General features: G+C 47.1%; 4 protein-coding genes across 4 annotated transcripts; 1 reads left to right on the top strand and 3 right to left on the bottom strand.

Annotated features, from left to right (window-relative positions):
- Positions 1–3,413: 3,413 nt before the first annotated feature.
- LOC128728324 (uncharacterized) lies at positions 3,414–5,396 on the bottom strand. Its single transcript, XM_053821947.1, has 2 exons — positions 3,946–5,396; positions 3,414–3,891 (listed from the first exon to the last, which is right to left on the bottom strand). The coding sequence occupies exons 1-2, from the start codon at positions 5,394–5,396 to the stop codon at positions 3,414–3,416; spliced, it is 1,929 nt and encodes a 642-aa protein (XP_053677922.1).
- Positions 5,397–5,923: 527 nt separating this feature from the next.
- Positions 5,924–7,795, bottom strand: LOC128728323 (uncharacterized). Its single transcript, XM_053821946.1, has one exon. It carries the CDS (start codon positions 7,793–7,795, stop codon positions 5,924–5,926), a length of 1,872 nt encoding a protein of 623 aa, XP_053677921.1.
- Positions 7,796–7,994: 199 nt separating this feature from the next.
- LOC128728319 (uncharacterized) lies at positions 7,995–9,857 on the top strand. Its single transcript, XM_053821939.1, has one exon. The coding sequence runs from the start codon at positions 7,995–7,997 to the stop codon at positions 9,855–9,857; it is 1,863 nt and encodes a 620-aa protein (XP_053677914.1).
- Positions 9,858–17,772: 7,915 nt separating this feature from the next.
- LOC128728318 (serine/threonine-protein kinase 17A-like) lies at positions 17,773–25,038 on the bottom strand. The gene is made up of 5 exons (XM_053821938.1): positions 24,908–25,038; positions 19,601–19,813; positions 19,363–19,538; positions 18,973–19,291; positions 17,773–18,901 (listed from the first exon to the last, which is right to left on the bottom strand). Exons 1-5 carry the CDS (start codon positions 25,036–25,038, stop codon positions 17,773–17,775), a joined length of 1,968 nt encoding a protein of 655 aa, XP_053677913.1.
- Positions 25,039–27,584: the final 2,546 nt, after the last annotated feature.

The following is a 27,584-nucleotide window of genomic DNA, read 5'->3' as shown; positions in this document are numbered from 1 at the left end:
AGAACAGGATATCTCGGAGGCTCACACACGGCACGTATGTGCACCGGCCGACCAGCACCGTTGTCGCATGCTGAAGCTGCACATTCACGGACTCGATTCTGACGACGGCTTATGTCAACATGCAGCTTCATCCACACGACTCTTCAAGCGCTAGCCGGCTCCACGAGCGTAAACGAAAGAGAGAGAGTGTGTCCTTTTCCGGCTTTCTTGCCGGTGCTCGGGAAAGCAGATGGTTTCTTGCGGAACACCGGCATAGGGCTGCGAGCTTGACCAGCTTCCGACTGCCGATTTGGACGGGTGAGAAGCCCCACACGGTCCTCGAAAGCATGCCAGCTCTCGCCAAGACGGAACGTTCTGCTGCCGTGTACAATTGAATTGAAATCCGACACTCGTTCTTAACCGCCTCCAGGCGAACACATTCTGCGCCTTTTCACGGGTTCCCGCATTCCTAGCCTGAGCCCAGTTTTGCTCCCGTGTACCGAAATTGCACATCCGCACTTTGGCGTTGGACGGGAAGAATCGTAAAGCTTCCTACCCGGGCTGTTTCCGCTTTTATCTGAAGGTGTAGAGAGGCGGTCTTTCTTTTTTTTCTATTCGAATTCGCGCATGTAGCCCTCACAATCGCACGGTGCCAGAGCGCACGAGTGCAATCCGACTTTAATAACGGCCTGCGAGAAGGCAATGGCACTTGGCGTAAGCATAAAATCTACCTCTCTGGGACGAACCCGACTAACGGGCGCTTCGTTTTCGGGGAGTTTCGGAAAATTATTAGAAGAAAATGCTCCGACTGTGGGCAGACGAGGCACACCTACAAGATAAACATAATACCATAAATGGATGGTGTAGCAAGGCGGAGAGTGCACGCGGAAGGACGATTCCTTTGCGTAGCCATCGCGACGCAACATTAGCAGCATCAAACGAATACAACGGAGTGCACAGTGAGGGAGAAGCCGATGAAAACTGCTGGAAGGAAGCAGCTAAATGAATCGCGCCATTAAAGGTGGATTAGGGAGCTGTCAGAAGATCGCACCCTAGACACCGAGAAGAGCGGTTGCTTCTTTCATGTTTACAGTGCCAGATCAGAGCGCGATGTCGACTGCAGCTATAACAATTTAAAAATGCACACTCTGTTAATTCCGCCTCCTCAACCAAACAAACAACCACATTCGGCGCAAGCCTTCAAGGAGTCAACTTCTCTGAAGCAGCACTTCGGGAGCTCGCGCTCACAAAACCGCCACGCCATAAATAATTGTGAAACATCCACCGCTACCGGAAGTCCCTTGGTGACTTGGCTCGACTCCATTTAATTTAGCATCCATTCCGATTCAACTTCCTTTCTCACGGTACTTGTCGCTCGGTAGATGTCGATGAAGTCGCTTGAGGACTTTGGAAGGTCCGCGGTGGTCTCGCGTCTCGAGTGTTTCTGCGAATGCATCCCGGCAACCTGCGCAACACCCGGTACCAGGATGCCGTGAAATATGATCTCGCAACATCTGTGCGCACTGCAAAGCTAGCAACCGCAATCAACACTCGTTCGGGCTCCGCAAACTCGCCTCTACAGAGCAACCCGCGGGTGACGAGTGCACTCTGCGAATGGTCATGAATTTGCGGCACGATGCGCTTAGTTAAGAGATTCTGGAATGGTGTATGGAGGGCAAAAACAGTTGCTCCAGCCAAGATGGGCCATGAAGGAACCGTGAAGGAGAGAGATCCTGTGGAAGAGCCACGAGTGGAAAGAGCCACAAGCAGAACGGCGAAAAAAGTAAGGACAGGGCTCCGGAAATCGGTGCCTGATGGAGAGCGGAACCGCAACCAGAAGAGCAACCATTTTCACTCTTAATTATTTCAAACGTTAAACTTTTAATTTTCCTTCTGACACCTTAATTCAGCGTCGTCCACGGAGCGGCTAACAATGGCGAACAAATGGGAAACTGCCCGTCGAGGGCGGCCGCCCTTTCGCGGGCGCGAGAAGTAAGGTTTGAAGGGCTACGAACGCGAGGGATTGAAGGGACATTGTTACTGTCTTTTTTGTTGCGCGAGAGATCCCGTCGTGCAACGCCATTTTTGGGTTCTTTTCCTACTCATATTTTTCAGCTTGCTGCTTCGTCCTTGCGCCAGGACAAAATACCGATGATGGGCCGTTCAGCGTGTCGACGAAAGGCGAGTTCATAAATACTACGCAAAAAGGCAATCCGTGGACAAGACAAATAACTACCCCTCCGGCCCATGCCTACCCACCTGCCACCTTCTTTTGTTCGCCAGAAAAAAAATGGTCGATTTGACGCTTACAACGGGAAAGCCCCCGGTCGTCCTGCGCTAGCGTGTCCTTTTCGCACGGCGTCCTACTTCCTTATGCTGCCACGCTGGCTTCAACCCCGGAAACAACAGACACGGCATAATTTATGGTTTTTAAATAGTGGAGTAATTAAATTAATTCAGATCGTTCCCACCCACCAACGCCCCGAATCGGTCGAAACATTCAGCTCCCGAGCATGGAAAGGCGCCCGGCAGAAATACCGAGGAAAAGAAGGATTATATCACGAAAAGATTTGCCCATGGCTCTCCTTCGTGAACTACAGTGCCGATTGGACCCCGGATCGGGGAATACAGCCGATGGGATCATCGTTAGCCCCATCCGACAGGCATGTAACGTAGCGCCGTTGTGGTAGCCCACAGCTGCAGCATTAATTATCAATTGGATAGGCAAAGTGGAGCATCCGTGCAGACAGATGGGAGACATTTTCACGAAAATAATCGCAGAACGAAACCCTGGCCACGCTTAAAGACGAAGCGCGATTTGCATACGATCACGAGTCATTCGAGCTGGGATTTATGTTTTTCGTTTCTTTTTTAATGTGGAAATGTGGAAGTGCCTCGAGCATGTCGACCTGCGTAGTGTGATCCAGAGAATTGTGAGTTTTAGGCAACCAATGCGAACATTTCGGAAAACTTACACAATTTCTAAGAAACATACCAAGCATAAATCAACCAACAAATCTAATCCATAAATTTGGCCAATCGGCCCCGGTTTTGGACTAGATTAGAAACATCAACATCATGTTTTATCTGCAAGAGTTACGGCAATGTTAAGAGTATTTGGAGCACTTCTCACTGGAATCGAGCGCATTCGATCGTGCAGTAAATAACCTTCGGCGAAACGGCTAAACAGAACCCGATTAAGAAGGACATTCTCGACACCATTATCGCTCCAGCGTTGGTAGCCGACTGACCTGTCGTTCCCATCTGCACACCATCGAATGCGGCCTCCTTTATGGCAAGAACTCCTCTTCCGTTATAGCGCGCATGCGCATTTCAATCCATTAGAAGTTTGCTTGTGGCCGTCCTTTCGGGAGGGGAACGAATGCCGTCGGGCAGCCAACGGAGAGTATGCTGCCTGCGGGATCTTGGCACTCCTACTCAGCCTGTAAGAAAGTGAACAGTGCCTGAAGAAATCCGAATCGGCGTGAGGCGAGCTCAAGCAACAACAGAATGCTGGCGGATAGCAGCAGTCCAAGCAGCGTCTCGTAACTTCCTAGCAACTGGTCCAGAGTGAGAGGAGTCGGTAGGTTCTGATGAGGAGCGGGTCGTCCGAAGAAGTCGTAGTTTACGTACTGCTGCAATTGGTGAGTGAAGAGCCCGGAAGTGAGTAAACCGTCGATCTCGCGATCAAACTGGTTGGCGAGGCAGGACTTTTTGGGGTAGTAGATCCCGATAGGGAACCGCACCAACACGGTACCAGCAACGTACACGGGGCCAGTGCGCTTCTTGAGATGGTTGTAGTAAGCAACACGTTCTATATCGGTGAAGAGAGCGACAGAAGGTGCTTTATATACTGCCAAATCATGTAAATACTGCTCCATTAAAGCATCATCATCTGGCAGCCAGGTGGTGCTGAAATAAAAAGGATCAGTTTTTCCTGTGGATTGCTTGGCCCAACGTTCCTACCGTTCTAGGACGTTCGGCATCTGTTGCAGGTAGAGAGCTGAGCCCTGTAATGAGTAGACGCGGTAGTCTTCACGCACAATCGCCTCCACAGTTTGCAGGGGACTAAAATTTTTGCGTTCTTGCAGGTACTCAAACAGCGAGCCTTGATAAAGCGACCGCAACACCAGGCAGTAATACATCCAAAGAAAGAGCACAGTACGAGCGAAGTTGCGTGAAGGCAGTAACAGTAGTGCCCCCCCAAGTAGAACATTGAGCAAATTCAGCGCCGGTGTAGAGACCCCGCGTCCATAAACGAACGATCGAACTTTTGTACTGTGCCCCAAGCGGATAACGAAGATGACGACTAGAGCAATCATGAGATAGAATGCTAACAACAGCCAGGTGAGACGAGCGAACGGACGAAACAACTTTTCAAAGGGAGTATACTCTCTTCCAGCTGGAACTCCAAACACCATGCGCACGGTGTAGTAGCTGCGACTGTGTTTCATCCACAAGTTACGATCACCGCGAATTGCAAAGCGCCCTACCGTGAGGTTGACTCTCTCGCTCAGGACTAAACCTACACAACCAGTAGAGTTCACTATGGAGTTGTTGGAGTCTGCTACGATAGTGCCCCAAAGCTCGCCGTCATGTGGCTCAACAAGATGCACCGTGAAGTTTAGTTTGAGGCTGAGGGCGCGTAGCAGATCACCTTCGACACCTCCATAGACGTCGTTGGAGGCATGGTTCATAAGCAGAATGAACGGAGGCAAGTGGAAGGTGCCAACTGTGACAAGGCAGCGGTGAAAATTGCTCAACTTATTGGGAAACAACTCCACCAAGTGATCCAGCCTTTGACCCTTCCGAAAACGATGCAACAGAATCGGGAACGTTTTCTCACAACTGTTTGGCTGATACGGGTAGTAGGTATACATCAGCACGCTCTGCCATTGTGAATGGTCTTGTAGATCCGCCGTAATAATGTTGACATTTACCACATTGAGTCTCCACAGGAAACCGAAAATTCTCTCGAGAGTTTCTGGTAGCAGTTTACCGAAATTAGTCAGCACGATCAGGTAATAGCCAGAAAAATCGTAATATGCAGGATCGAGAGCATGGAACAGTTGGCGAAAGGCACCGTAACCATCGATAAAAGCAATGTTGAAAATCCTAGGTCGTCGAGTGCGATTGTTCGATGATCGAAATTCATATGCAATGCTATGAGAAGTTCGCTCCATGATCTCGTCCATGATGTCGGATTGCAGGTGGTACGTCTGCGGACTAATCGTTGACAGGCGCATCACCATCGTTGCAGAATGATTTTTGACGTAATAACGGTTCAAGGCATCAACGATGACTTCTGAAAAATGATTTCCCACATTGTCGCGTACAGCCAAGCGCTTAAAATCGTTCTCTATTTTGCTGGCACACAGCTGAATAAACAAGCACATAAGCCACTCGCATCGAACCATCGCCCAAACTGATTTACAGTCATACTCGATGCCATCTTCAGTGAAAGCTTTTATTTATACAACTAACTCTTTGAGAGCAACGTCATCCATAGTAATTGACCGAACACTAACGAATCATTAAATTGTGAATGATGACACCGTCAAACATACTACCGGTGGTCGACTTATTAAGATTTACAACCCATTCTTTCCCATTAATATTCAACGATGACATTCAAATTCAGAACACCGATCCATGTCAACGAAGCCCTTGCGACGTTTATTCATAGGGCTAATCCCTTCCATTAACCAAAAGACATACATAATTGAATCAAAGAAAACAAAAAAACAGTAGTTTATTTATATCAACATTTGCTAAATATCGATTGGGCTAGATAAGGTCTGATTAAAATATCTCCTTCCTATATATAACCCTAATTGGGATTTCAACAGGAGTTCTCAAGGATTGTTATAGTTAGGTATAGAAATATAGCTATAGCTTTTTATGACATTTTTCAAAATTAAGCATTGAGCTAAATATGGATGCTCTAGTCCATACAAAACTCCAACAAACGACGTATAATCACTATGCGTATCGAAGCCAACTCGAACAAAAAAACGATTATGGCCAATAGATGCACTCCAAGCAATATCTGGTATGCACCGACCATATGCTTAAGGGTGAGTTTGCGAGGGCTTGTTGCTGTCTGAGACGTGCGTCGACCAGTATCCAAATCATAGTCACCATAGTTACGAACCCAAAAGTTTATGATACCACTCTGAATGATCTTCTTAATCTCGTGATCGAATACTTGGGTAAGGAATGACTTCTTCGGATAGTAAATAGTGAGCGGGAAGAAGGTGATCGATTCGCGCGTTACGTAAATCTTCTTGCCCAAATGCTTGCGCCTTTTCAGTTTGTTATTGTATGCGACCATATCTATCGGGCAAACGACAACCCGATCTTGGTACCGTTCGGCCATTCCAGCAACCGCCTCACCTAGTGTATCCAACCCGGGTGGGATGAAATGCACCCTTGGCAGGATCTGCGGCCGGTCGACGAAAAATCGCATTGCAATGTTTACCATATGGTATTGCAACGCAGAATTGTGAACCTCCTCGATTGTTGATAGCGGAGGATAAGTAGCACTTCGCTGTAAATACAAGTAAAGCGACCCTTGGTAAAGTGTGCGCACAACAAATGTAAAATAAAGCCAGAGCACAAACAACGAACGGGCAAAATTGCGTCGAGGTGTGTTCACTACTGCTCCACCTAACAATACATTTAGTGCATTAAAGAGAGGCATATGCTCATATTGTCCGTAAACGAATTGCCGGAGGGCACGGGCACGTTGTCCACAACTGAGAACTGTGACGACAATCAACACCCCCAGAAGCATCGCACCAAGGCTCGCCCAAATGTCGATCTGGAAAGGTTTGAACAACTTCTCGAACGCAGTGTATGGTCGTCCCTGAGGTACGGCGAACACAATACGTGACGCGTAATGAGAAACACCAGCTTTAAGGTATATACTGCGAGTAACGTCTAGTGCCATGCAAGCAATGATGAAATCTACCAGCTCGTTTTGTGCCAACTGCATCGTACCTGTACTATTTCCAGGTGGTCCAATAGCTCCCCACTGCACTTGGCCTGGTGATTCGACCACATTGAAACGAAAATTGAGCTGTTGGGAAAGCATATGCAAAAGTTCACCTTCGAAACCGCCCAGATTGCTGAACCCATCCACCTTGCGCTCAAAAGTAGTGTACGGTTTCGCTTCAAACGTCCCCACCTTTAAAGTACAATTATGAAGGTTGTCAAAACGTCGTACAGGATACAGACTGGGCAGCATATGCTCCATTGGTAAAGTAGCTACTAGTTCCGGTTTCGGATGACCACAATGTTCCGGTGAGTACGGTTGGTATGAGTAAACGCTCACTGATGCGTTTACAGGTACCAAAACATTCACATGCACTATGTGGCGTAGCCACAGCTCAGCAAAAAGACGCTCCATCTGAGTATCCTGCATACCACCAGTTAATACTAGTAGATAGCGTCCGGAGTAATCGTTGCTATTAGTGTTGAAATCTTTGAGTATGCTTTCGATCGATTCCAAATCCTGTCCAAGTAATACCGCATGCGATCGTAGAGCTGCTCCATGCTCACGAAAAGTTCCAAACGCCACAGAACACTGGCCTTTTAGCGACGGCAATACTCCGTCTAGGATGTCCCGCTGCAAAAGGTGATGAGATCTGGTGGAGGCTGTATGATATATCAGCACGGGTTGAAACGGATGGCGAAAATATTGATGCAATAAAATTGAAACCACTGTCGACAGCAGCTCGCCTCCATGCCCGTCAGCTTGAAACTGAGCTACCGTGCAGGGAAAGACCGATATCAGAAGTGCAAACAACAGCATCGCTGCGAAAACTGAACTGGATGGCTTCAGAGACCGGCTCGTCATTAGTATGATGACTAAAGACCAACCAAATGACCTCCCATTGTTCCATTGTGCTCGACGAGGGACTGCTAATGTCGTTCGACATATAAAGGACTACGAAGTCAGTTCCAGCTGCCAAGCGACAGCGATGTGGCGGATCAGGCACATAGCCATCGGCATGCTCTGTATTGCCTTTTGGTCAATGAGCAACGCCTCACCTCCACTGCCGCAAGTAACGCGAACCCCGCTGTCAGAAATTATAGGCATAATTCTGCACACCCACTTTCGAACACCGTTTGCGACCACACTGATCACGCTGCGCAGCACAACGTCTCCTGGTCGCTGGTTCTTGGAGGATCTCCTCGATAGACTGTTGGTGGAGCACGGAAATGGGCAATTAGTCGTACAACTGGATGGAATCGCTGCTCAAGTCCGCACTCCACCCTGGACACGCAGTTTGATACTTGCCGAAGGTTACGAGTCGTTGCATACAATTTTCAGGCAACTCACGCTGGATCGATTCAACTTTTCTGGTTACTATCTTATCGTATTAGAGGGCAGCCCAGTCACGCTAGCAACCGTCAACCGAATCTTCCACGAACTATGGATGCGCCAGATCGTGAACGTGGTGGTGGTCATTCGCACATCACCCGATCGAGCCGGACCTGTTCAGCTGTGGACATACTTTCCCTTCTCTCCGGGATTGTGTCGCATTCCGAAACCTCATCTGCTGCTCACATGGCCCAACGACACCATCCTGTACGGTGTTAGCTTTTATCCGCGTAAGAACACCGAGTTTTATGGCTGTCCGTTGCACGTAGGTAGCTTCGAAACACGTCCCTTCACCATCTTATTGCCAAGTACAAGTACCGAGACAAGTCCTTCCCTGTCGGGATTCGAAGGCGATCTACTACGCAGTCTCGCAGTGCGACTTAACTTCGCCATGGATATACGAGTGCCACCTCGTGCCCAGCAGTGGGGCTATGCAGCGTTCGAGAACAGCACCGGTTTGATGCGCATGATATACACCGAAGAAGTTGACTTCGGGCTATCCTGCCTTGGAGTCTCGCACCAGCGCAGCGCCATGTTGAAGGCAGGCAAAGTGCACTTCACCTCCGAGTTAGTGCTCGTTGTGCCACCTGGGCGTCCCTACAATTCGCTTGAGAAACTGATCCAGCCTTTTCAACGAGATGTTTGGATTACCATGTTAGTTTACACCACCATAGGAATGACCGTCATCACCGCACTTCGTCTGCTGCCTTCCACAACCCGCGCAACCGTACGGCGTTACCTGGTAGGAGAGCGACAAGTTCACGCTCCTATACTAAATATCATACGTATCATGTTAGCGGTCCCGATTCCTCGAACTCCTTCCGGCACCTTTCCACGCACGCTGCTGTTCCACTGGATGCTGCTCGGACAGATGTCCATCCTGCTATACCAAGGCTCGATGTTTCAATACCTACAGCGAGCTTCCAACCATCAGCCGATGACAACGCTGGCTGAGATCGACCAGTCCGACGCGCTATTTCATATCAACAATGAGGCACGCACTTTATTCGAGCCATTTCCTCACCGAATGGCACGGCTACGTTTCTTTCCGACCGTACCAGACAACATCGGCGCCTGGTTGCGCTGGAAGGGTGCTCATCCTCAGGATCAAGATGTCGGCATGTGCACGCGGGATCACGTTGCATACTACAATGGCAAGCATTTCGCTCGGTTGCGAATCGCACGTGAGCCAATGGCCTTATACACCGTCACCATCTTCTACCCAAAGCGATCCATGCTGACCAGTAGTTTCGATGACCATATTGAACGCATAGACTCGTCAGGATTGATGAAGTACTGGGCCGCACGGTATGGCGACTATCGATTCTTCGGTTCAAACCAGTTCAATGACCATTCCAAACCTACTCCGGTGAGCATAGGGCACCTACTGGGGGTCATAGAGGAATTGATCGTCTTGTTTGCGATTGCAGTGCTTCTGTTCTTTGCCGAACTTGGTTGGGCACGACACACGCGCCAACGTCAACATTAATCATCTCTGAATAATGTGTCTGTGAATTGTTCTCAATTTTGCACCATGTGTTGTAATAAAAGCTCTGAGTCCCGTTGAGTCTTTCGTTTCATTATGTAAAAACTCGACGTTTGATCTACTGCAAAACTAGAGCTCTAAATATGGGCACGTCTTGCGTAACATCTTGTCACTTCCTTTTGGAAGGCTGATGAATAAAGTTAATTGAAAAATTATCTTTCCCTCTGTCGATCACAAAAAAAGTTTTTGAATCTATCGTATATTTCATGTTACTTGTTTCGATGACTATCTTTCTAATTGGTTCTCAAAGAAACAACAATTTAAATTTTGGAACCAATTTACTTCCTGCAGTGTCGAGTGATTAGTGAAGGCATTGCTTTGCGTGCTGCAGGCCATCTATGATATTACCAGCATCACGCCATCACCCCGGAAAACATTTGCAATCCCGCATATAGGAACGACTCCAGACGAAGCGGTGCAATGTGGTCGATAACATGGACACGAGCTCTGTGGGTCCTGTTAGTACCAAAAGTGGTACTAACTGACAGTGAATTGCTGAGGCTGGTACATCAGTTCGACTCCCCAGTCGATGATCTTCTCGTACTTGCCACGGTGGATATCATCTTGCATAACTACGCGAGGATTACCAAACAACTTTACGTCCGCTCAGAGGATACTGCTGACCTTACCGGTACGATACTTCGCCGCACAACCCCACACCAAACCCTACTGTTGGAATCGCACCCGAAACAGTTGAGCTTGTTAGAGGAGACAACCGGACAGTATAGATGGCCATTACGTGCGCACAATTTGTTTACTGTCGATGACTACGCCGGATTCCAACGCATCATGGATTCACTGAACGACGAGTTGTACGACTTTTCCGGCTTCTACACAGTGCTAGTAGCAGACCCGACCGAGCAGGGGCTCGATACGGCCGGAGCTATTCTGAACGCCCTTTGGACGCTATATATCGTTAACGTTGTCGTGCTGTTGGGTCCTACAGATAGTGTTAAGGGTGCTCGCCTGTACACCTACTTCCCGTATGGCAACGGCTACTGCGAACGTCCCCTACCTGTCGTTTGGAACGTTTACGAGCCAGGTGTTGGATTTGTGCATCACAACCGTACTCCTTTTCCTTCTAAACTGCATAACTTCTTCGGTTGCCCACTTACGGTTGCAACCTTCTCTATCTATCCCTTTATAATTCCTGTGAGTCAGCATAGACTCGCCGGGATCGAGGGTCTGATGTTGGGAGCATTACAGCAACAGTTTAATTTTCGGCTGCATATAGTCATAGTAGACCCCCCTGACTGGGGTACAGCTGGCCCACGGAAAGATGCGACTGGAGCATCAGCATACGTAAGTACAACCACAGCTTCTTCACAAACGTCACCGTGTACTTAACAAAGCTCCTGTGTCTACTCTGTGATATACTGTAATAAACCAATACCCTCTTAGATCCGACAACGTCGAGCGAACCTTACGATCGGTTACTGGGCTACGACCCTACACCGCAATCAGTACATGTCCAGCAGCTTCGTATACTACACCTCGAGCCTGGTATTAGCGGTACCTCCAGGTCATCGCTACAGCTCGCTGGAACTGCTGCGCTTTCCGTTCACGGTCCCAATCTGGCTAATACTCTTGCTAACGCTCTCCATCGGGTTGACCATAATTGAACTGTTGCAAAGGTGCGCTCAATCATCGATCCAACGGCTAGTCCTCGGACAAGCCCCAAGGAACGCCTGGCCCGCCATGATCAGCGTCTTGCTAGGAGGTGGTTTGACTCATGCGCCGATTCGCAATTTCGCGCGCACTCTTCTAATGCATTGGCTGCTATGTACGCTAGTCCTGCGCAGTGCCTACACCGGCTCCATGTTCCGCTTTCTTCGAGAGGGTGGTAACCATTCGGTACCCGAAACTATTCCAGCACTGCTGGATGCCGGATACAATATCTATATGTACCGCAACTATAGTTTCGTGTTCGACAACTTCCCGCAGGTTTTGCCGCATATTCGGATCGTATCAGTACATCAGTTCCGCCTCGAAATCATCGCGAAACTGCAACGTCCGTCGGCACGGTTAGGCTTGCTATTACCGCTCGAGACTGTCACCTTTCTCAACCGCAATATTACCAAACAAGGGCAGCTGTTACGTATCGGACGAGAACGCGTCTTCCTTGCCAAGCTTGCCATCTACGGCCAACGCTCGTCGCCCCTGATCGATCCGCTCAACAAAGTACTTCAGATATTCGCTTCATCTGGCCTGATTAGCCGCTGGGCCAGCCAATATCACCAATTGCAGTTCATCACCGATATCTACAAGAGCCGTGGCCATCAGCAATTCGTGTTTAGGGATATGTTCGGTTCCTTGGTGCTGTTGTTATTCGGACTTGGGCTTAGTTCGGTTGCATTTGGTGCCGAACTGGTTATGAGAATACGCAAAAAGCAAACTGCGTTCCCAATACGACTCGGGAAAATCGGAAAATTGGATTCAGATCCATTTTTGAATTGGAAGCGGAAAAAAATAAACGCTATTGCGGCGAACATCCGTCGTAAGGAACCGCAAGTCAGAGGAATAAATGTAGGGGAATGCACTTACGGCACTGCTAATGGAAGGCAAACGCATCCATGGGTGCATCATCAGTAGATAAGGATCATGATTGACGTAACCGAGGAAAATGGAATAAAAGTGAATAGGTTGTCGAATGAAGAAAAAACGGATAATCGGTCGAATGTAATTGACAGTGACCGTATGCGACATGCGATCGTTGATTATGAATCTTTTACTGCATGAGTCAGCTGTGCAGTTGTGTGAAAATTGCTTCCCTGATATGAGCAATACAAATCCACGAGAAACAAACACACCAGTAGATTTTCTAACGATGTTTCAATTCGCACCTTGCTACTTCAATTGGGATTTATTTGAGAATTTCACATTCCCTAAAATACTATACTAAATTACTAAATTACGTATACTAAATTTATCCATTCCTTGAATATCATGAGTACATAATATATCAATCAAATTTAAAAATCCGTAAATTTAGAATATTTTAAAATTTTACATTTGCATAATCCGTTGTGCATTTTCATCATGCAGAATTAAATACTTTACTGATGCTTAGATAAAAAATGGATCGATCAGAGAATCGATAAGAGAAAGAAAGTTGCTCCATGAAGGACTTACTAATTAATAACCTATTCAAACATACCAGCGTAATAACAGGAGTGGGACCTATATCATTAAAAATTAACTGATTAGAAGCTATAAAACTGGTCAGTGTCGGTCACACAAGTGGTTTTATTGAAATTACGATGCGCTTAACGCTATTACTGTTGGTGGTGGAATGGAACTGGATTTACGTGTACAATTACTCTAACATTGAGTCCATCGACGCATGGGCGTCTTGTATTGGCGAGGTAATTCGTCAAAACGCGGCTATTGTGAAGGGTCAGTTGAACATCTACGCAGAGAGCAACAGTGCGACCGCTCTAAACTTTCGACGCGATATGCTGGACAGGCTACTGCCGCCACTGATGGAGAACGGTTTATTCAGCGTCAGTTTAGTGCCGTACGCACGCACGGTTGACTTCAACCAGCGCAATCTGGTGCTCATTATTGTCGACAGTGTGCGCCAGTTTATAAACCATCTACCTCAGCTTGTGAAGAAAAACGTAGAATTTCGAGGCTATTTTCTACTAATATTTGAGCCGGTTGGTAATAGAGTGATGAGGGACGAGGTGGCCGAATTACTGCGCCAACTCTGGGCCGTACGTATCAACAACGTGCTGTTAGCGATTGAGAACTCACGTGGAATCGACCTGCTGGGATACGTGCCATATGGACCTCAATGTTGCAGCTGTAGCCGACCAATTCTCTTAAACCGTTGCCTCAATGGCCAACTACAGGAAGGACACGTTGCTCTATACGATCGTTTTGAGCGCAACCTATATGGTTGCCAACTGCGAATTGCATGTTTTGAACGGGCTCCTTTCATGCAGTTCGTTGGCAAAAATGGAGTACCATCCTCTCGTCTTGCCGGCATCGAAGGCAGCCTCGTCGAGCTGCTGGCCGAAAGACTCAAGTTTCGCGTACAGGTGATTCAACCCCGCGATGGTCGGGTATGGGGCCACATCTATGCAAATGGCACCGCGGATGGGGCGTTGGGACTGCTACTCGACGGAGCAGTACACCTCACTATTGGAGGCTACTTCCCGTATCCATTGCTGTTATCCAACACAACTCAGTCCCATAGTTACTATATCACCGACCTGGTACTGGCCGTGCCGGAAGCATTAGCGACACTCGGGCCATTTAAACGACTACTCAAGCCGTTCCGGTGGACCATTTGGGGGCTTTTGCTGTTCGAGTTGGCGATAGGTCTCATCGCTTTACTGCCGTCTTACGTGCTAGACTTCTGGCGTGCTTTCGTCGGTGACTCACTACCCGTTTTGCCCCATCGATTCGCCACCAGATTCATGCTACTCCTTTGGATCTTCCATTCCACCCTGCTGCGAGAAAGCTACAAAGGCTCGTTGGTTAGCTTTCTCACGGAGCCGACTCCCCTGAATGATATCTCCAGCTTGAAGGTGCTACTGGCTGACGGGTACCGGCTTGCTATGACTGAGACGGTGTACCACAAAGTTTTCGACGGTACGCATCAACTTACCGACCCTGATCGATTGTTACTAATCGAACCCGAAGATGGTCTGGCCCTACTCGAACGGACGATCCGCACACGTGACCGACTTGCACTCGCGTATACGCGCGAGGAAATCATTAAGTTCAACGAACGAAATCGAACAATCATCAACTATCGCACGTCTGACGAGAAACTGCTGACTTTCCACTTCGCGATGTACTTTAAGCGATCTAGTCCGGTTGCGGCAGCGTTTGGTTGGTACATCCGCCGTATCCTGTCCACCGGTTTCATCGCACGATGGCAGTATGATAACCTCGATATGCGTTTTCAGCGTCCAACGCTTTCGACCAACAGTCGGGCAGAAGTTCTGAACATACACCATCTACTGGGCAGCTTTCTGCTACTTTTTACCGGACTATGGCTTTCTATCGTTGTTTTTACCCTGGAGTTCGTCTGGGTACGGTATCTCCGCCAACGCCGGTTGTCACCCATCCAGTATTACCCGTACTTCTTGGAGCTACCACTCTACCCTACGCACAGAGGACGCCGTCTCCAAGCCCGTTAATTGTGTCAAATATGAGCTTTGTCCCATTTACCCCTTACTGTCCGTCTATATCTCAGTTCGAAATAGAATACGGAATATCCACGTAAAATTATAGGTAATTTCGTTAGGAAATGTACCTTTATCTACAAGCAAGGCAAAGAATTCATTAGCGCTAGTTGATCACATTTACCAAACGGCTTGTTAAATAAAAAATTGCGTGCTTGGTTTCACCTTTAAATACGACTGTAAGTCCTGGCAGATGTTCAGTAAGACACCAACATGGAAACTGTGCAGTTGTTCAAAGCGATGGGCCAAAGAGTGGCTAAACTACCGCAAGCTCAGCAGGTGGAAATTATCGAAAGTGTACTTCAGATGATCGACGCATCGCAGAAGTTGAACCAGAGTGCAGCCCTGTCTCACGCCAACTTTCAACGACCACCAAAGTACAACCTTGCTAAGAGTGTTTCTCATTGCGACACAGCTCCTACAAGTTCAGGCATGGAACCAGCGACATCCATTATCTCATCACCTTCATATATCCTGTGATAACCATCACATTTACGAAAGAAATGCTATCGATTCCAGAGTAGATATGATATTCTCAACAATATATATATATGCTGCGTGACCATAACGATGAGCAAGCTTACTCAAAGTGCGGAACATATTTGATTTGTTGATGTTAATATTTATTTGCACGGAAGGAAATAAAACATAATTTAATGTAACCTTTAGAACGCTCGTTTTCCATAATTCCGGCCAATTAAAATGTACAGGTAAGGCGGTGTAGAACAAATTCAACCACTGATTCTGAACTATTTTCTTCTTCTTTGGAACAAAGCTACGAACGCATGATTCTTCGACCGGTGCGCTCATTGTTACTTGCTTGAATTTATTTTGGCAAATTTACCCCGCCTTTCGACTACTACGTCTTCTCGCTAAAACGAACGTAAGACGCGCACTTTCGCGGTGCTTGGTGTTGTAAATTTTATCAGGCGAATGCTCACTCTCTCGAAGAATACAGGGTAACCTAAGGTACACCTATGCTTAACTATAATCAGTAAAACGGCTGCAATGCTACTACTCTAAATTGCTGTAAAGGTTCACAACAATTTTCATGTCCATTGACTTACTCAACTTAACAGAGGGAGTTAGTAGGAAAGATACGTAGATTGAGCTTGACGCGAAGCTGATCCAACATGATTGCATTAGCTCGCACATGTCACATGGAAGGCACAATTCTGATGACATACAACATGATGAGATGTTATTTTTCACCGGCTGCAAGAACTAAAGCAATATTTTCTATTGCGGGTGGCCATCAGGTGTCATGCTTTTTGCCATTCTATACAACTCTTCGTAGCGCAAATGTTTCATATAGAGCTGCTCTCTCAACGATCGGTCATGGTTGCACCAATGTCATTATTGATATATTTCCCATCAAGGTATAAATGCAAATCAGCTTTAATCGATAGACGATCAAGCGTCGACAGGGCGTTGGTAGGGTAAACTATTTTCTATTTGACCGTTTCAAACAAACCGACGCATGATTCGCGAAGTACATGGCCTTGCTTTTAGGTATTGATATACATATCTTAGGCACATCATGGTACGGCGAACGTGAGCATCTGGACCATAAACACTTCTTTAATAAACCTCTACCCTAGCGTTTCTACTAGCTAGTTGATACAGAAGGAAACAAAATATGTATCACACTTCCTACTCAATTCTCTATCACATCTTCAAACAAATTTTTGTCTCGAGAACGATTCAATTTTCGAAAACCATAAAAAACGCATTTAACCTACATTTACATTTCATGTTAAAGTGCTGTTTTATCTATACCATGCAACCTGAAGGAGACAATAACAACGTTTCGTACCCTAGCTGAGGCTAGGCCTTCTGTATTGTTGATCGTACCATGGCGCGCAATAAATATGAGGGATTATTCAATATTCATCTTCAATTAAGCCGAAAAGTTTCTGAACAAACTAGCTAGCTATCTATTATATTTTTACTATCAAAACGTGCCTGAGCACTCAGGAGATAGATAAGATAAAAGTACGTATCTTCCAATTATTTTCTTCGTTGCTCACCAAGCTTCTTGTTTCGGTTTCAAAACAGCGTTTCTTTAAGTTTGATCCAGCGATCTATTTGTGCGCAAACAAGAGCGGTGACTAAACCGATTCCTATGGCCGGGGAAGATAAAAAGATAATAAGAGCTTCATCTAATGATAGTAAAAAAGTATCGCTATTCCGATTAAAACAAATCTCTACTCAGACGGAAACAGATAGATGTGCATCTCTAGTATATAAGTTCTCCTTTTCCTGTTTGATCTGTTTCTATACGTAGACTATCGATTTGGCAGCGTTTGGCAACCGTTTGCTGCATTAAGTACCACACCATCTGTTTGGGTCGTGTTCATCAAACTTGATCAAAACAGTCCAGACACACAGGTGGGCGTATAGGTTGCCCAGAACGGGAACAACCCGCACATCTCACATCTTCCGATGAATTATAAATATATACATAACTTAACTAAATAGCATACAAATATTATTAAAATATATACCACATACGTATGAATGAGCGTATATATTTTTATACTATTTGTAAGCAGCCTAAGTATCCTGCAGTATGCTTTGTACTGCTTTATTTTCTATAGTACTTCGCTTGAACCGTATGTGTAGGGAAGTAGAAACGGCCTACCGACCGCCTGCGGTTCTCAGCAAATTATAGCGTCCTTATCACATTGCTGCAGCGACTTGTGACCTGGCGAAGACATGCGACGACTAACGACACCAGGAATAGACGACTCAGTGCATTTCAGACCACATAGAGTGGTCGTCCGACAGCTGCTAGATGTGGAGGATGAAGTTGGCATTTCGGTTATTGTCGCAGCGGAACTTGCACTAATTGTTGCAGTGCTAACACCGTTTTCGATGGTATCATTTGTTTCCGAAACATGAGGTGCAGCAGAAGAAGTTGAAATCAATACAAGGGAACTGGTGGCGCAGTTGCTATCACCTTCACCATTTCCATTAGACGAAGGTGTTGCAATCGCAGGTGCCATTAGTATCTCAGCACCAGATTTTTGCTGCTGTTGCGACTGAAATAGTTGTACAAAATTTTTCTTGCCAGACGACGAGCCTGGGCATACGAGCGAAACGTGCAACGTGGTAGTAGTACTGTCATTAGTATTGCTAGTAGACGTAACCGTGTTACTACCAGAACCCGATTGGGCAAAATTAGACGGCGGTTGCTGGTGCAAGATTGACGAGGAAACCGTTGTCGTTTGGTTTGAACTATGCTGATGGTGATGATGATGTAGTACATGATGATGGTGTATATGGTGAAGGTGATGATGATGCCCGTCGTTTAGCGGTTCTGTAGGTAACGTCTTCCTGCTGACCTTGGGTGTGGTGGGTGCGTCCGGAAATAAGGAACGCGTAACCACACCGACTACCAATACATTTTCCTTGTTGTCGTCAGCAGAGTCGGAAACAAGTCGTGGACTTCCCAGCACAGATTTTGTGTCATGGCCATCAGTTGTTTGAGCTGTTAGCCGTTCGCTTGCTTTGCACAGATCTTCCTCATCGACTGTAGCTACGACAGGACAGCTGTAGCGACTCTCGCCATTACTCTGATTACTATGGATTAATACCGGAGACACTGCACAGCTGCTGCGGCTCTCTGGAGTAGGCATTTCGTCGCCATCTGCTTCCTGCCATTTGTCAAAATCTGTCGATGTGCAAGCTGCTATGACTCGAGCAGCAAGATCCTCTTCCTGCACACAAATGGTTTCTTCCTTCAGCCAGCGATGCTCGAGACATTCTTCCACGGTTAAGCGCTCCCTAAAATATAAAAAAGAGCCGGAATGTAAAACAACTATCGCAGCAATATGGCATATTTCGAGCATACTTACTTTGGCTTTATTCGTAGCGTACTCTTGATGAAGTCAATTGCATCGCTCGATATTCCAGTGAATAAATCATCTGGGAAGGTGAGTGAACATTTGGTGACATTCAAGAATGTCTCCTGTCTGCTATCTCCCCCAAACGGCGACATACCGGTCAGCAAGACGTAGGCTACCACGCCGATCGACCAGATATCCGTTTGTAGGGATAGTGGGTCATAGTGCAGCACTTCAGGTGCGACATAATCAGGTGTGCCGATTATTTCGTAAATTTTATTGTTCTCGCCAATGAAGCGTGCAATACCGAAATCACACAATTTTAGCCCGTCTGTGAAAGCACATCAATTTGTTAGAAGAGAATTTAATAAACTCACGACTCATGCCAAAATCAAAACTTACCCTCGACATCTTTCCCTGCCAGCAGAATATTCTGAGGTTTCAGGTCCAAGTGTGCGATGGATTTGTTATGCATATGTTGAAGAGCGCGCAAGATTTCACGCATGCAAACACGTGTCTTCTGCTCTGACAGTTGACCCTGCTCATCGATAAGGGCTTGTAGCTCGCCTCCGGTCGCGCTGGAATAGAGCAGTTTAGTTGTACCAAATAAACAAATAAAAAAAAAATTAAGTTCACTTACAGCTCCAGGATGAGAGCGATATCTGATCGAGTCTCATGAACAGCCTGTAGTTTAACGACATGATCCGAATCGGCACACAACAACAGCACCGCTATCTCATGATTGATCTCGTTTAGACAACACTGGCCACGGCGGCGTCGTCGTAGAAATTTGGCAGCGTAGCATTGACCGGATTGTTTAGATATAGCGCTCCGCACAATACCATACATTCCCCTGCAAAAATAAAACATTTAATCCAATAATACTTTAAAAAAGAACTAATGACTTTAAAACAGACAAGAATACCTGAATCTACAATATATCCGCAAATAAAGCCCGCAATATGACACCCAGTTTATTTTATTACGTTTTTCAAATTCACTTGCTTTTAATGTAAAGTTATATAACGCGTTATACTTCAATAAACTTGGTAAACCTGTCTGATCAACGATTAAACAAAATTGTACCAAAAGATGTGACGCATTCAACGATCCTTCCATTCGCTACCTTCTACGCATGATCAAACAAGCAAGACTACAGTGGCGCAAAAGACGAACTTGTACCATCGCCCACTCATGCTGCTTGGCCAAATCAATTCGGAAACAATGACAAGTCGTCAATCCATGAATGGGAAGCTGCAAAAGACCGGAGAAACTCTCGGCTGGCCATGGCGAAACAACTATACCGCTGCACGCCTACTAGCACTTGCCACCGTTGAACATGCGGAAAAAAGTTCGCAGTCTCTGATGGCCAGATACAACTTCGGCCCACTGCTACCGGCTTGTGAACAATTCCTCAAAGACGTCAAGCTACTTGAAGAGATGACAAGTTGGTTAGACAGTTTATTTCACCATAAGTGCTTTGACTTTGCTTCGTGCTTTGAACTTTGTAACAAGAAGCCCATTTAACATTTTGTGTAAATTCAAACACATGTTCCATTGCAGAGACAATAGTTATAGACGCGTTTGCGTATTGCATCAAAAATTCGTCGTAAAAAATAGCAAATGTATGAAAACATCATTACATGTTTGTTTTATTTGCCAGCTCATAGACTGGCTGGTAACGATACTTTCGATTCGACACCTATCGTAGTATCGTAGGTAGCAGCAAGAACACAACACTACCAAATAGTTGGCTAAAATTAGCAATCCCAGTGTGGGCAATTTTGGGAAATGTAGCATTTGATGCAGGGAACGAATGCTCTGGTATGCATTTAAACATTTTTTCGCTACCAGGAAGACGCCCAAGAGTACGCAAAGATTAGAAAATCAAGGGTACACTCTGGGAGCCTCGTATCAAATAGTGCGAAATAGAAGTCCGAGTTGTCTTACGACAGATTTCAGCCATGAAGCACAAATTCCCCTTCACGGAACTTCGACATTTCAAGAATTTTCCCTCAATTCCGTGCCTTCACTCATCTGATCTCAGCTAATCAATTCGCATGTACTCTACCTTTGATCACGGTTGTGACGCAGTACTGGGGTATCAAGTTTTTACGCACGAGATTGAATAGAATGCAAAACAATAGACATTCAGATACATTCAGATGCGATCGAAAATTGCACGGTACGTCACAATTTTCAGAACAAAGAATTTTTAAAGCCAATTGTTCAACACCTATCTGATAAAGCAAGGATCTTCAAAACGAAACGTCATAAAACTAATTAGAATAAGGTTGATGTTTGCTAGCGCTAACGAGAAGTTAGCGTAACTGGCGAGGTCAATCAACGAGCAATAATTTGCCCCAAAAGGTTGCAAACTCGACATTCCGTAACCGTAAACGCCATCTCAATCTATAAAAATTCGTTATTCTACTACCGGGTTAACTGCATCTCCTGCTCGCGTGGCGTTAACCTAGGCAAGGTCTTAACCCTGGAACGCAAGGCGGCGCAACTAGTTGGTGACAGGTTTCGTGCACAACTTCCGGCACATGTACATAAAATTCAATACACCCAGATGACACCCATTAGATTTTGCATTGCGAGAATGAGCTAGCACGTGTTCGAGTCATTAAAAAGGCGGTTTAGAACGTTTTTAGCAGATTTGATTTAGATGATTATTTTTACTAACGAGGCTGACTAAATCAGTGACGCGGCTGACTAAAGTAGTTTGAAGCGAAATTTGCAATGAATCACAGATAATTAATCGCATGACCTGCCAATAGTAATTATTGTTTTATGAGGGAAGCCATGGCTTACACTCTGAATCATTAATATTATACAACCCCGTTATGCACATACTTTTGCGTACTCGAATGTTTGCTTAAAACAGGTTGATCTGTCAATGAACGATCGAATCATTAAGAAACAAAGGACTCCAAGCAATGCTAATGAAGGACATCTAAAGACAAAAAGTAACCCAAAAAGTGCAAAACGCGTTATACAACATTCCAAAAAACAGATACTTCTGCGGAATTCAGAGGGGATCCACTGCAACATTGGTTTCCCATCAAGCCTACTTAGGGTGAGCTCAGTAGATAATGCTATCTACGCTGTTACACTCTGTTGGTAATATTCTTTTGTTCCCCAGAACCAGTGCAGCAAGTGCACGCTGGATTACAAGGGTGCAAGAGAAAAACCGGGAATACAGCCATTAGGCGTGGAAAAGTATCCGATCCGCAGTGAAATTGTGCACTTACTCGTTTTCTTTCTCTTTCTATGGCTTACAAACGCACACACACACCCGGTGGTTCAACAATGGTTGTGCGCATAACCTGTTACTACATTAACCACCAGCGTTGTCCCAGCCAGCGCCGTTGGTTGATTTGTACGACGCATTTAATGTAATTCACGCAAAAAGCACTATAGCCTAGACCACACATAACAGCACTGCTAAAGGTGGGTATGTGTGTCTGTGAGTAATCTTTTCTTTACCTTTCTAGCATTGGGAAAGGGTAGGACCAAGAGAAACAACTCGAGATTTTATAACAGCAACAATATTTTTCCCACGCGCGGAAAATACACCACGTTGGAGTGTCGATGAGAATTTTCCCACTCGGTTTTTCACCGATTGTGGTTGAATTGGTGGAGATTGGGAGGTAGTGTATATGTGGGAAAGAACGCGATGCACATGTAGAGGTGAGGAAAACACGTAAAAATGTACGTAAACCCTTAAACGAGCCTCAGCTAGCTCTAAAGTATATTTCACTGCCTCATTTGTGATTATTTGGGTCAATTGATATAATCCCAATTCGAGACTAGCGCAAGTTTTAGAACTTTTCTTACAACGATTCGCAGGGGTTTCAATTTTTATCGCAGGATATACGGAGAAAGTTAGCCGATGCTAGGCGGACGATTATATGATTCGTCAAAATGGCCGCACATTATATTATTTCGGGGATCCACCAACTGAGGCCCAAATGGCGCAAAATGTCGACGATTAGCTGTTTCAACAGATAATGCGCAGTATCAAATATCACTTACCTCCTGTGATAAGAGCGGTGTGCAATTTTCGTACCCCAAAACACATCATGTTTATGGTTAATTTGTTTTTCTCTAGTCGAAAGGCATGGTTCGTGTGGATGTGACATACTCAAATAGGTGCCTGGACAAAAAAAATTGGACAATATGGCGCTAAACGCTCACGTGCAATGGCGAACTGAGACGATGTTCCACAGTCGAGTTAAACGTATAAATAATAATTCAGCAGTCAAGTTAAATGGAACGAAAAAAAATTTAACACTTCGTTCTTTTTTTGCATTTCACGAACGTTTACGTAAAGCAAAACAAATTTAGTAAGCGCCAAGAAGGACCATTTTGCAAAATATTATGAGTAATGAAATTAGTAACGTTTCCAGGAATGTTATCCGAAAATCAAATCACAGATAAAGAACAGCAAATAAAAAAATAAAATCCCAATACCGCTCAGCAAGACGCGAGCTTCGACTGCAGTGCTCCTTTCTGCAGGGCACTAAAAAAGGTGATAATTTATCCATGATTTAATACTTATATATCTTAATGCTATACCACGGTTCGTCTTTGTTGGAGAACGGAAATATGTTCTACAACGACCTCCATTCGCCGGAAGGAACAGTATTCAATTTTGGCGGAAGGATAACCATTTTGGAAAGAAAAAAATCGCCTAACAGTAACCCCGACCGGAGGGTGTTTTATGAGTCGCAAACCCCGGCGATATCCGCCGATGACAAAGACCCAAACGAAACAACAAAAAACTCGGTCAACCCTGCTACGCAAGCCAGCTCAGCTTTAATCCCAAGGTCGGTATTCGCGCCGATAAAGAAGAAATCCGCTGCAAGATCTTCCCCAGTGCCTAGGGGCACGATTTTGAGATAGTCAAACTTTGTGCAAGCACTGGCTATAGGGTGGCTATCGGGCGCTAGGACGTGGCGCGAAACAACGGGGTGGCACCGAGCGACTGTGTATTTATGTGCGTACGCTGTCGCGCGTGTGTGTGTGTGTGTGCGGGAGGGAAGGCAAGCAAGCAAGCAACCCGCAACAACCTTCAACAAGCGCAACTCGCACAGCTCGTGATCGGACCGAAGCTCCAAAGTGAGCAAAGACCACGACGACGGAGCTAACGAACCGGTGGAGCTCTGAGGCATGGCCATTAAAGGGTAGAACGCCAGTCCGGAGCGCGGACTACGGTGGCTTTGGTGGTGGTAGTGGCCATAGCAGCACCGTCGAGTACAAGTGGGAAGCGACAACGCACGTACCACTTAGGCGAGCTCGATTGCGTCACCGAAGCGAATCAGCGGTGGTCTCGCAAGGGCCTTTGGGGCGCAGAACGAACCCGTGGAGAACTGTCGACGCCACCGACGCCCGGCCTTATCGGTAACGGGGAAAAATCGGTTACTGGGCAGGCGTGCTCGAGGACATTGGAAGTTCCCGGGTGGGGCCATCGTGTGGCCCTTTCGATGGCCAAAGTCCAGAGAATGCGCGCGCGCGCTTCCACACCAATATGGCGGTCACGGAAAGCCCTCAGAAAGCGGCCACTCTGGCCGGCGTCTGGAGGCCCTTGGAGAGAAAGAGAGACTCCAGAGAGTGGGCTCTTTCATGGGCATGGGCGCCTGGAGCTGGGCATGCAAAACCTGAGGCTTTGTTGGCGAAATGTGACAGCCATGAGGGGTGGGTTGAGCCAGCACACGAGCCAGCAGATTGATGGGGCCTCGAAAAGGGTGCCACGACAAAAACGCACACCAGCGGCCGCGGAGTGTACGTACGTGTACGTGTGAATGTAACACTCGCGGCAAGGGCAAACGGAGGCTGGTTTGTTCTGTTGGTTAGTTGATCGCGGGTTTGCTTTGCGATGAATGCTGTATGCTGTGGAGGGTAGAATAGCACGCGTTTGCGTGTGTTTGAGCACACTTACTTGGCGATCCACGATTCCTCGATCTCGTACACGTCCGCGATGGCCCTGGACGTCTTCACCCGCCCCAGGTGGTCATCGCTCAGACCAACCCGGCCATCGCCGACGTGGTAAAAGCCTTCCGGCAGATGCATGATGTCCTCGCCGCGTGTCCTCGCAGCCAGCCGCCCTCTCGTCACCACCCCTTCAGTGGCGCACACTGGTCCACTGGTCCACTGTCGCGCACACTCACACGCTGTCACGCACGTACGCAGCGCCACTCCAAAACCGGAAATCGTTATCGCGAGGTTCCAACCCCGGAGTCACGGATGGCCGTTTCGGTTGTCTTGATCGGTTTCCTCCCACCGCACCGCGCCACACACTCAACTCCCGCGAGAGGGGGAGGCTGGCTGGTTGGCAGGGCTGGCTGCCTGTGGGGGCACTACAGAACAATAACCCCTCCGGAGGGGTGGGCGCGCAAACGAACGCACACACAAACGCACCACGGCGTATGCGCTCTCTGTTTTGGTTCGGGTTGATTGCAGCAACGACCACGCACGCGGAGCGAGCCGTTGGGGTTTGATTGAATGTGGTGGCGTGCGTGTTGGTGTTGCCGTTGGTGTTGCGGAAGCGGCTAGATTCGGATGCTGGTTCTAGGCTGGCGAAACTCACGCTTGCAACATGCTTTGCACCAGATGAAATCGATAAGAACGACCCCGTGCGGATGCAGCAACGTTTCCGGTCCACTGTGCACCGCTCATACACACGCACGCACACGCGTACACGACACGCACTCCTCCTCACTCGTTTTTTTTTCGTTCACCTTTTTTTTTGCTTTTTTTCTTCGCTCTAACAACACTGCCCTCAGCTGCCTGCCTTTCGAGTTGTTTGATTCTGTGTTTTTTTTTGTTTTGTTTTTGCGCTGCGGCTTAAAGCACACGCGCTATCCGAACACACGTTCGGCTCGCAAACCGGTGCGCTTTCCAAGCACTCGACCCCCAACAGCAGCAGCAGCAGCAGCAGTGAGCTCAGCAACGGCACAGGGTGGTTCACGCGACAACACACTGACGACGATTTGAAGGTTGATTTCTGTAAAAAAAAACAGGCCTCGATTAGCGGCAGAGTGATGCAGGCGGTCCGACCAGCGAAGAAACAGCGTGGTGGGCCAGGAACATGGTGCGTCATTCTAGCAACATCTAGAGCCAAAAACACTCGCCAAAGAAACATTCCTCCATCAGGCGCACACTCATAGTCGCGAAACCTGCACTTGGGGCGACATTCACGAGGCAACAAAAAACGAGAAAAATGAAAGATGTCCCCGAAGCCGTTGGGATGGTATGAGCAAAAAAAAAGTCACAACTTTCGCGGCACCGGGAAAGGCACAAAGAAATTAAACGCATTTATTCACACATTGTGACTCTCCCGCTTCCTTTCTGTTGCTCGTTCTCCTTCTCTCCATTGGCCATCAGTCGGACGGGCCCTTCCGGACACTCGTCGGCTGCTGCTGGGACGGATTCTGTGTGTTGTTTTACCCAGGGAAAAGGGGACATCTTTCATTTTTATTTTACGTTTTGTTCACCTCTTCGCCGACTGCTGGCCGATGTGAATATTCGTATGAGTATGTGTGTGTGCACGTGCATTCGTCTATCATGTTGCAGGCAGACACACGCGAGACACGAAAGGAATGCAATGCTGAATTAGAATTCAAGGGAAAAAATGTTTTTTGTTTTTCTCATTTGTAGAATGTCAGCCCCTAGATCTCTCAGAGCGTCATTTTCCGTGCCATGAAAATTGGCAGCGCGCCTCGGAGACGAGGCAACGACGTGATTATTGTGCGTGTGCGTGTGAGCCCGTAGGCGCCCTCCGTGGAAAGGGCTCGTGGTTCGGGAATGCCCTTCTAAAATTGAGAGGCACATGCACATAGGCGCCGAAGGCTGCCAAACTGGGCACCAGAAGACCGCAGTTGTGTACGTTGTGCTGGCCCAACCCCTGCTCATCACTGCACAAACGACCGTTGCAAAGCATACGCCATTATCCCGTTGGTTCTTAGCAGCACATTGGGCTGTGCGGTTTCTTTTCACCAGCGACGTGTTCTGCCCTTTTCGCTTCACTTCAGACACGACACTTCGTTCACCAACACAAACAGCTCGCTTGTGAGCCTATGCAGCATGCCAGGAGCAGCCGTCGAGGCTTCGGTTGCGTCCGATACACATTGTCACGATTTATCTAGCGTATTGTCCCTGAAACAGCTGTGATGTTTGAATTACCAGTTCCTAGACTGCAGAAGGAAGTCCAATGGAGCACAGGACAAACTTTTGCACGCTCCAGCGAGAAGAGCTATGCACTCACCGGAAACACTGCAATGCACTGAACTTCAAACGCGCTATCGTTCTTGCATGGCCTACTCCGCATGACCACTGACGCCACCAAACACTCACCGTTTTTCTGGATCTCCGTTGCTACTAGAGACATAACTCGCCCGCCCGGCGAACACTTGCTGCAGCTGCGGAGCGCGTCTTACTCGTCGTTGAATGGGCGGTTGCATTAATGGTGCGTTCGATCGCCAGCACTTGCTACGTGTACTACGTACAGCTCAACCGCGCACACATGCTCACGCACACCGTCAATTGTGGTACTGCACTTCGCTGTCGACTTCTCTCTCGACGCAGCCGTTCTGTCACAGCGTGACTCCACTCGTAGT

The sequence above is a fragment of the Anopheles nili genome, chromosome X (assembly GCF_943737925.1).
Source record: "Anopheles nili chromosome X, idAnoNiliSN_F5_01, whole genome shotgun sequence".
NCBI classification, from domain to species: Eukaryota; Metazoa; Arthropoda; class Insecta; order Diptera; family Culicidae; genus Anopheles; species Anopheles nili.
The sequence above is the reverse complement of the archived record's forward strand: the minus strand, read 5'-3'. Positions and strand labels throughout refer to the sequence as shown.

Bases quoted from the DNA above. Each gene is read 5' to 3' on its own strand.
- LOC128728324 (XM_053821947.1), bottom strand. From the start codon at position 5,396: ATGGTTCGATGCGAGTGGCTTATGTGCTTGTTTATTCAGCTGTGTGCC. The intron at 3,892-3,945 runs GTAGGAACGTTG...TTTTTATTTCAG, and splicing joins ATGCCGAACGTCCTAGAACG to CACCACCTGGCTGCCAGATG.
- LOC128728319 (XM_053821939.1), top strand. From the start codon at position 7,995: ATGCTCTGTATTGCCTTTTGGTCAATGAGCAACGCCTCACCTCCACTG.
- LOC128728323 (XM_053821946.1), bottom strand. From the start codon at position 7,795: ATGCTGTTGTTTGCACTTCTGATATCGGTCTTTCCCTGCACGGTAGCT.
- LOC128728318 (XM_053821938.1), bottom strand. From the start codon at position 25,038: ATGCATCTGCCGGAAGGCTTTTACCACGTCGGCGATGGCCGGGTTGGT. The intron at 19,292-19,362 runs GTAAGTTTTGAT...GTGCTTTCACAG, and splicing joins GGCAGGGAAAGATGTCGAGG to ACGGGCTAAAATTGTGTGAT. The intron at 18,902-18,972 runs GTAAGTATGCTC...TTTATATTTTAG, and splicing joins ACGCTACGAATAAAGCCAAA to GGAGCGCTTAACCGTGGAAG.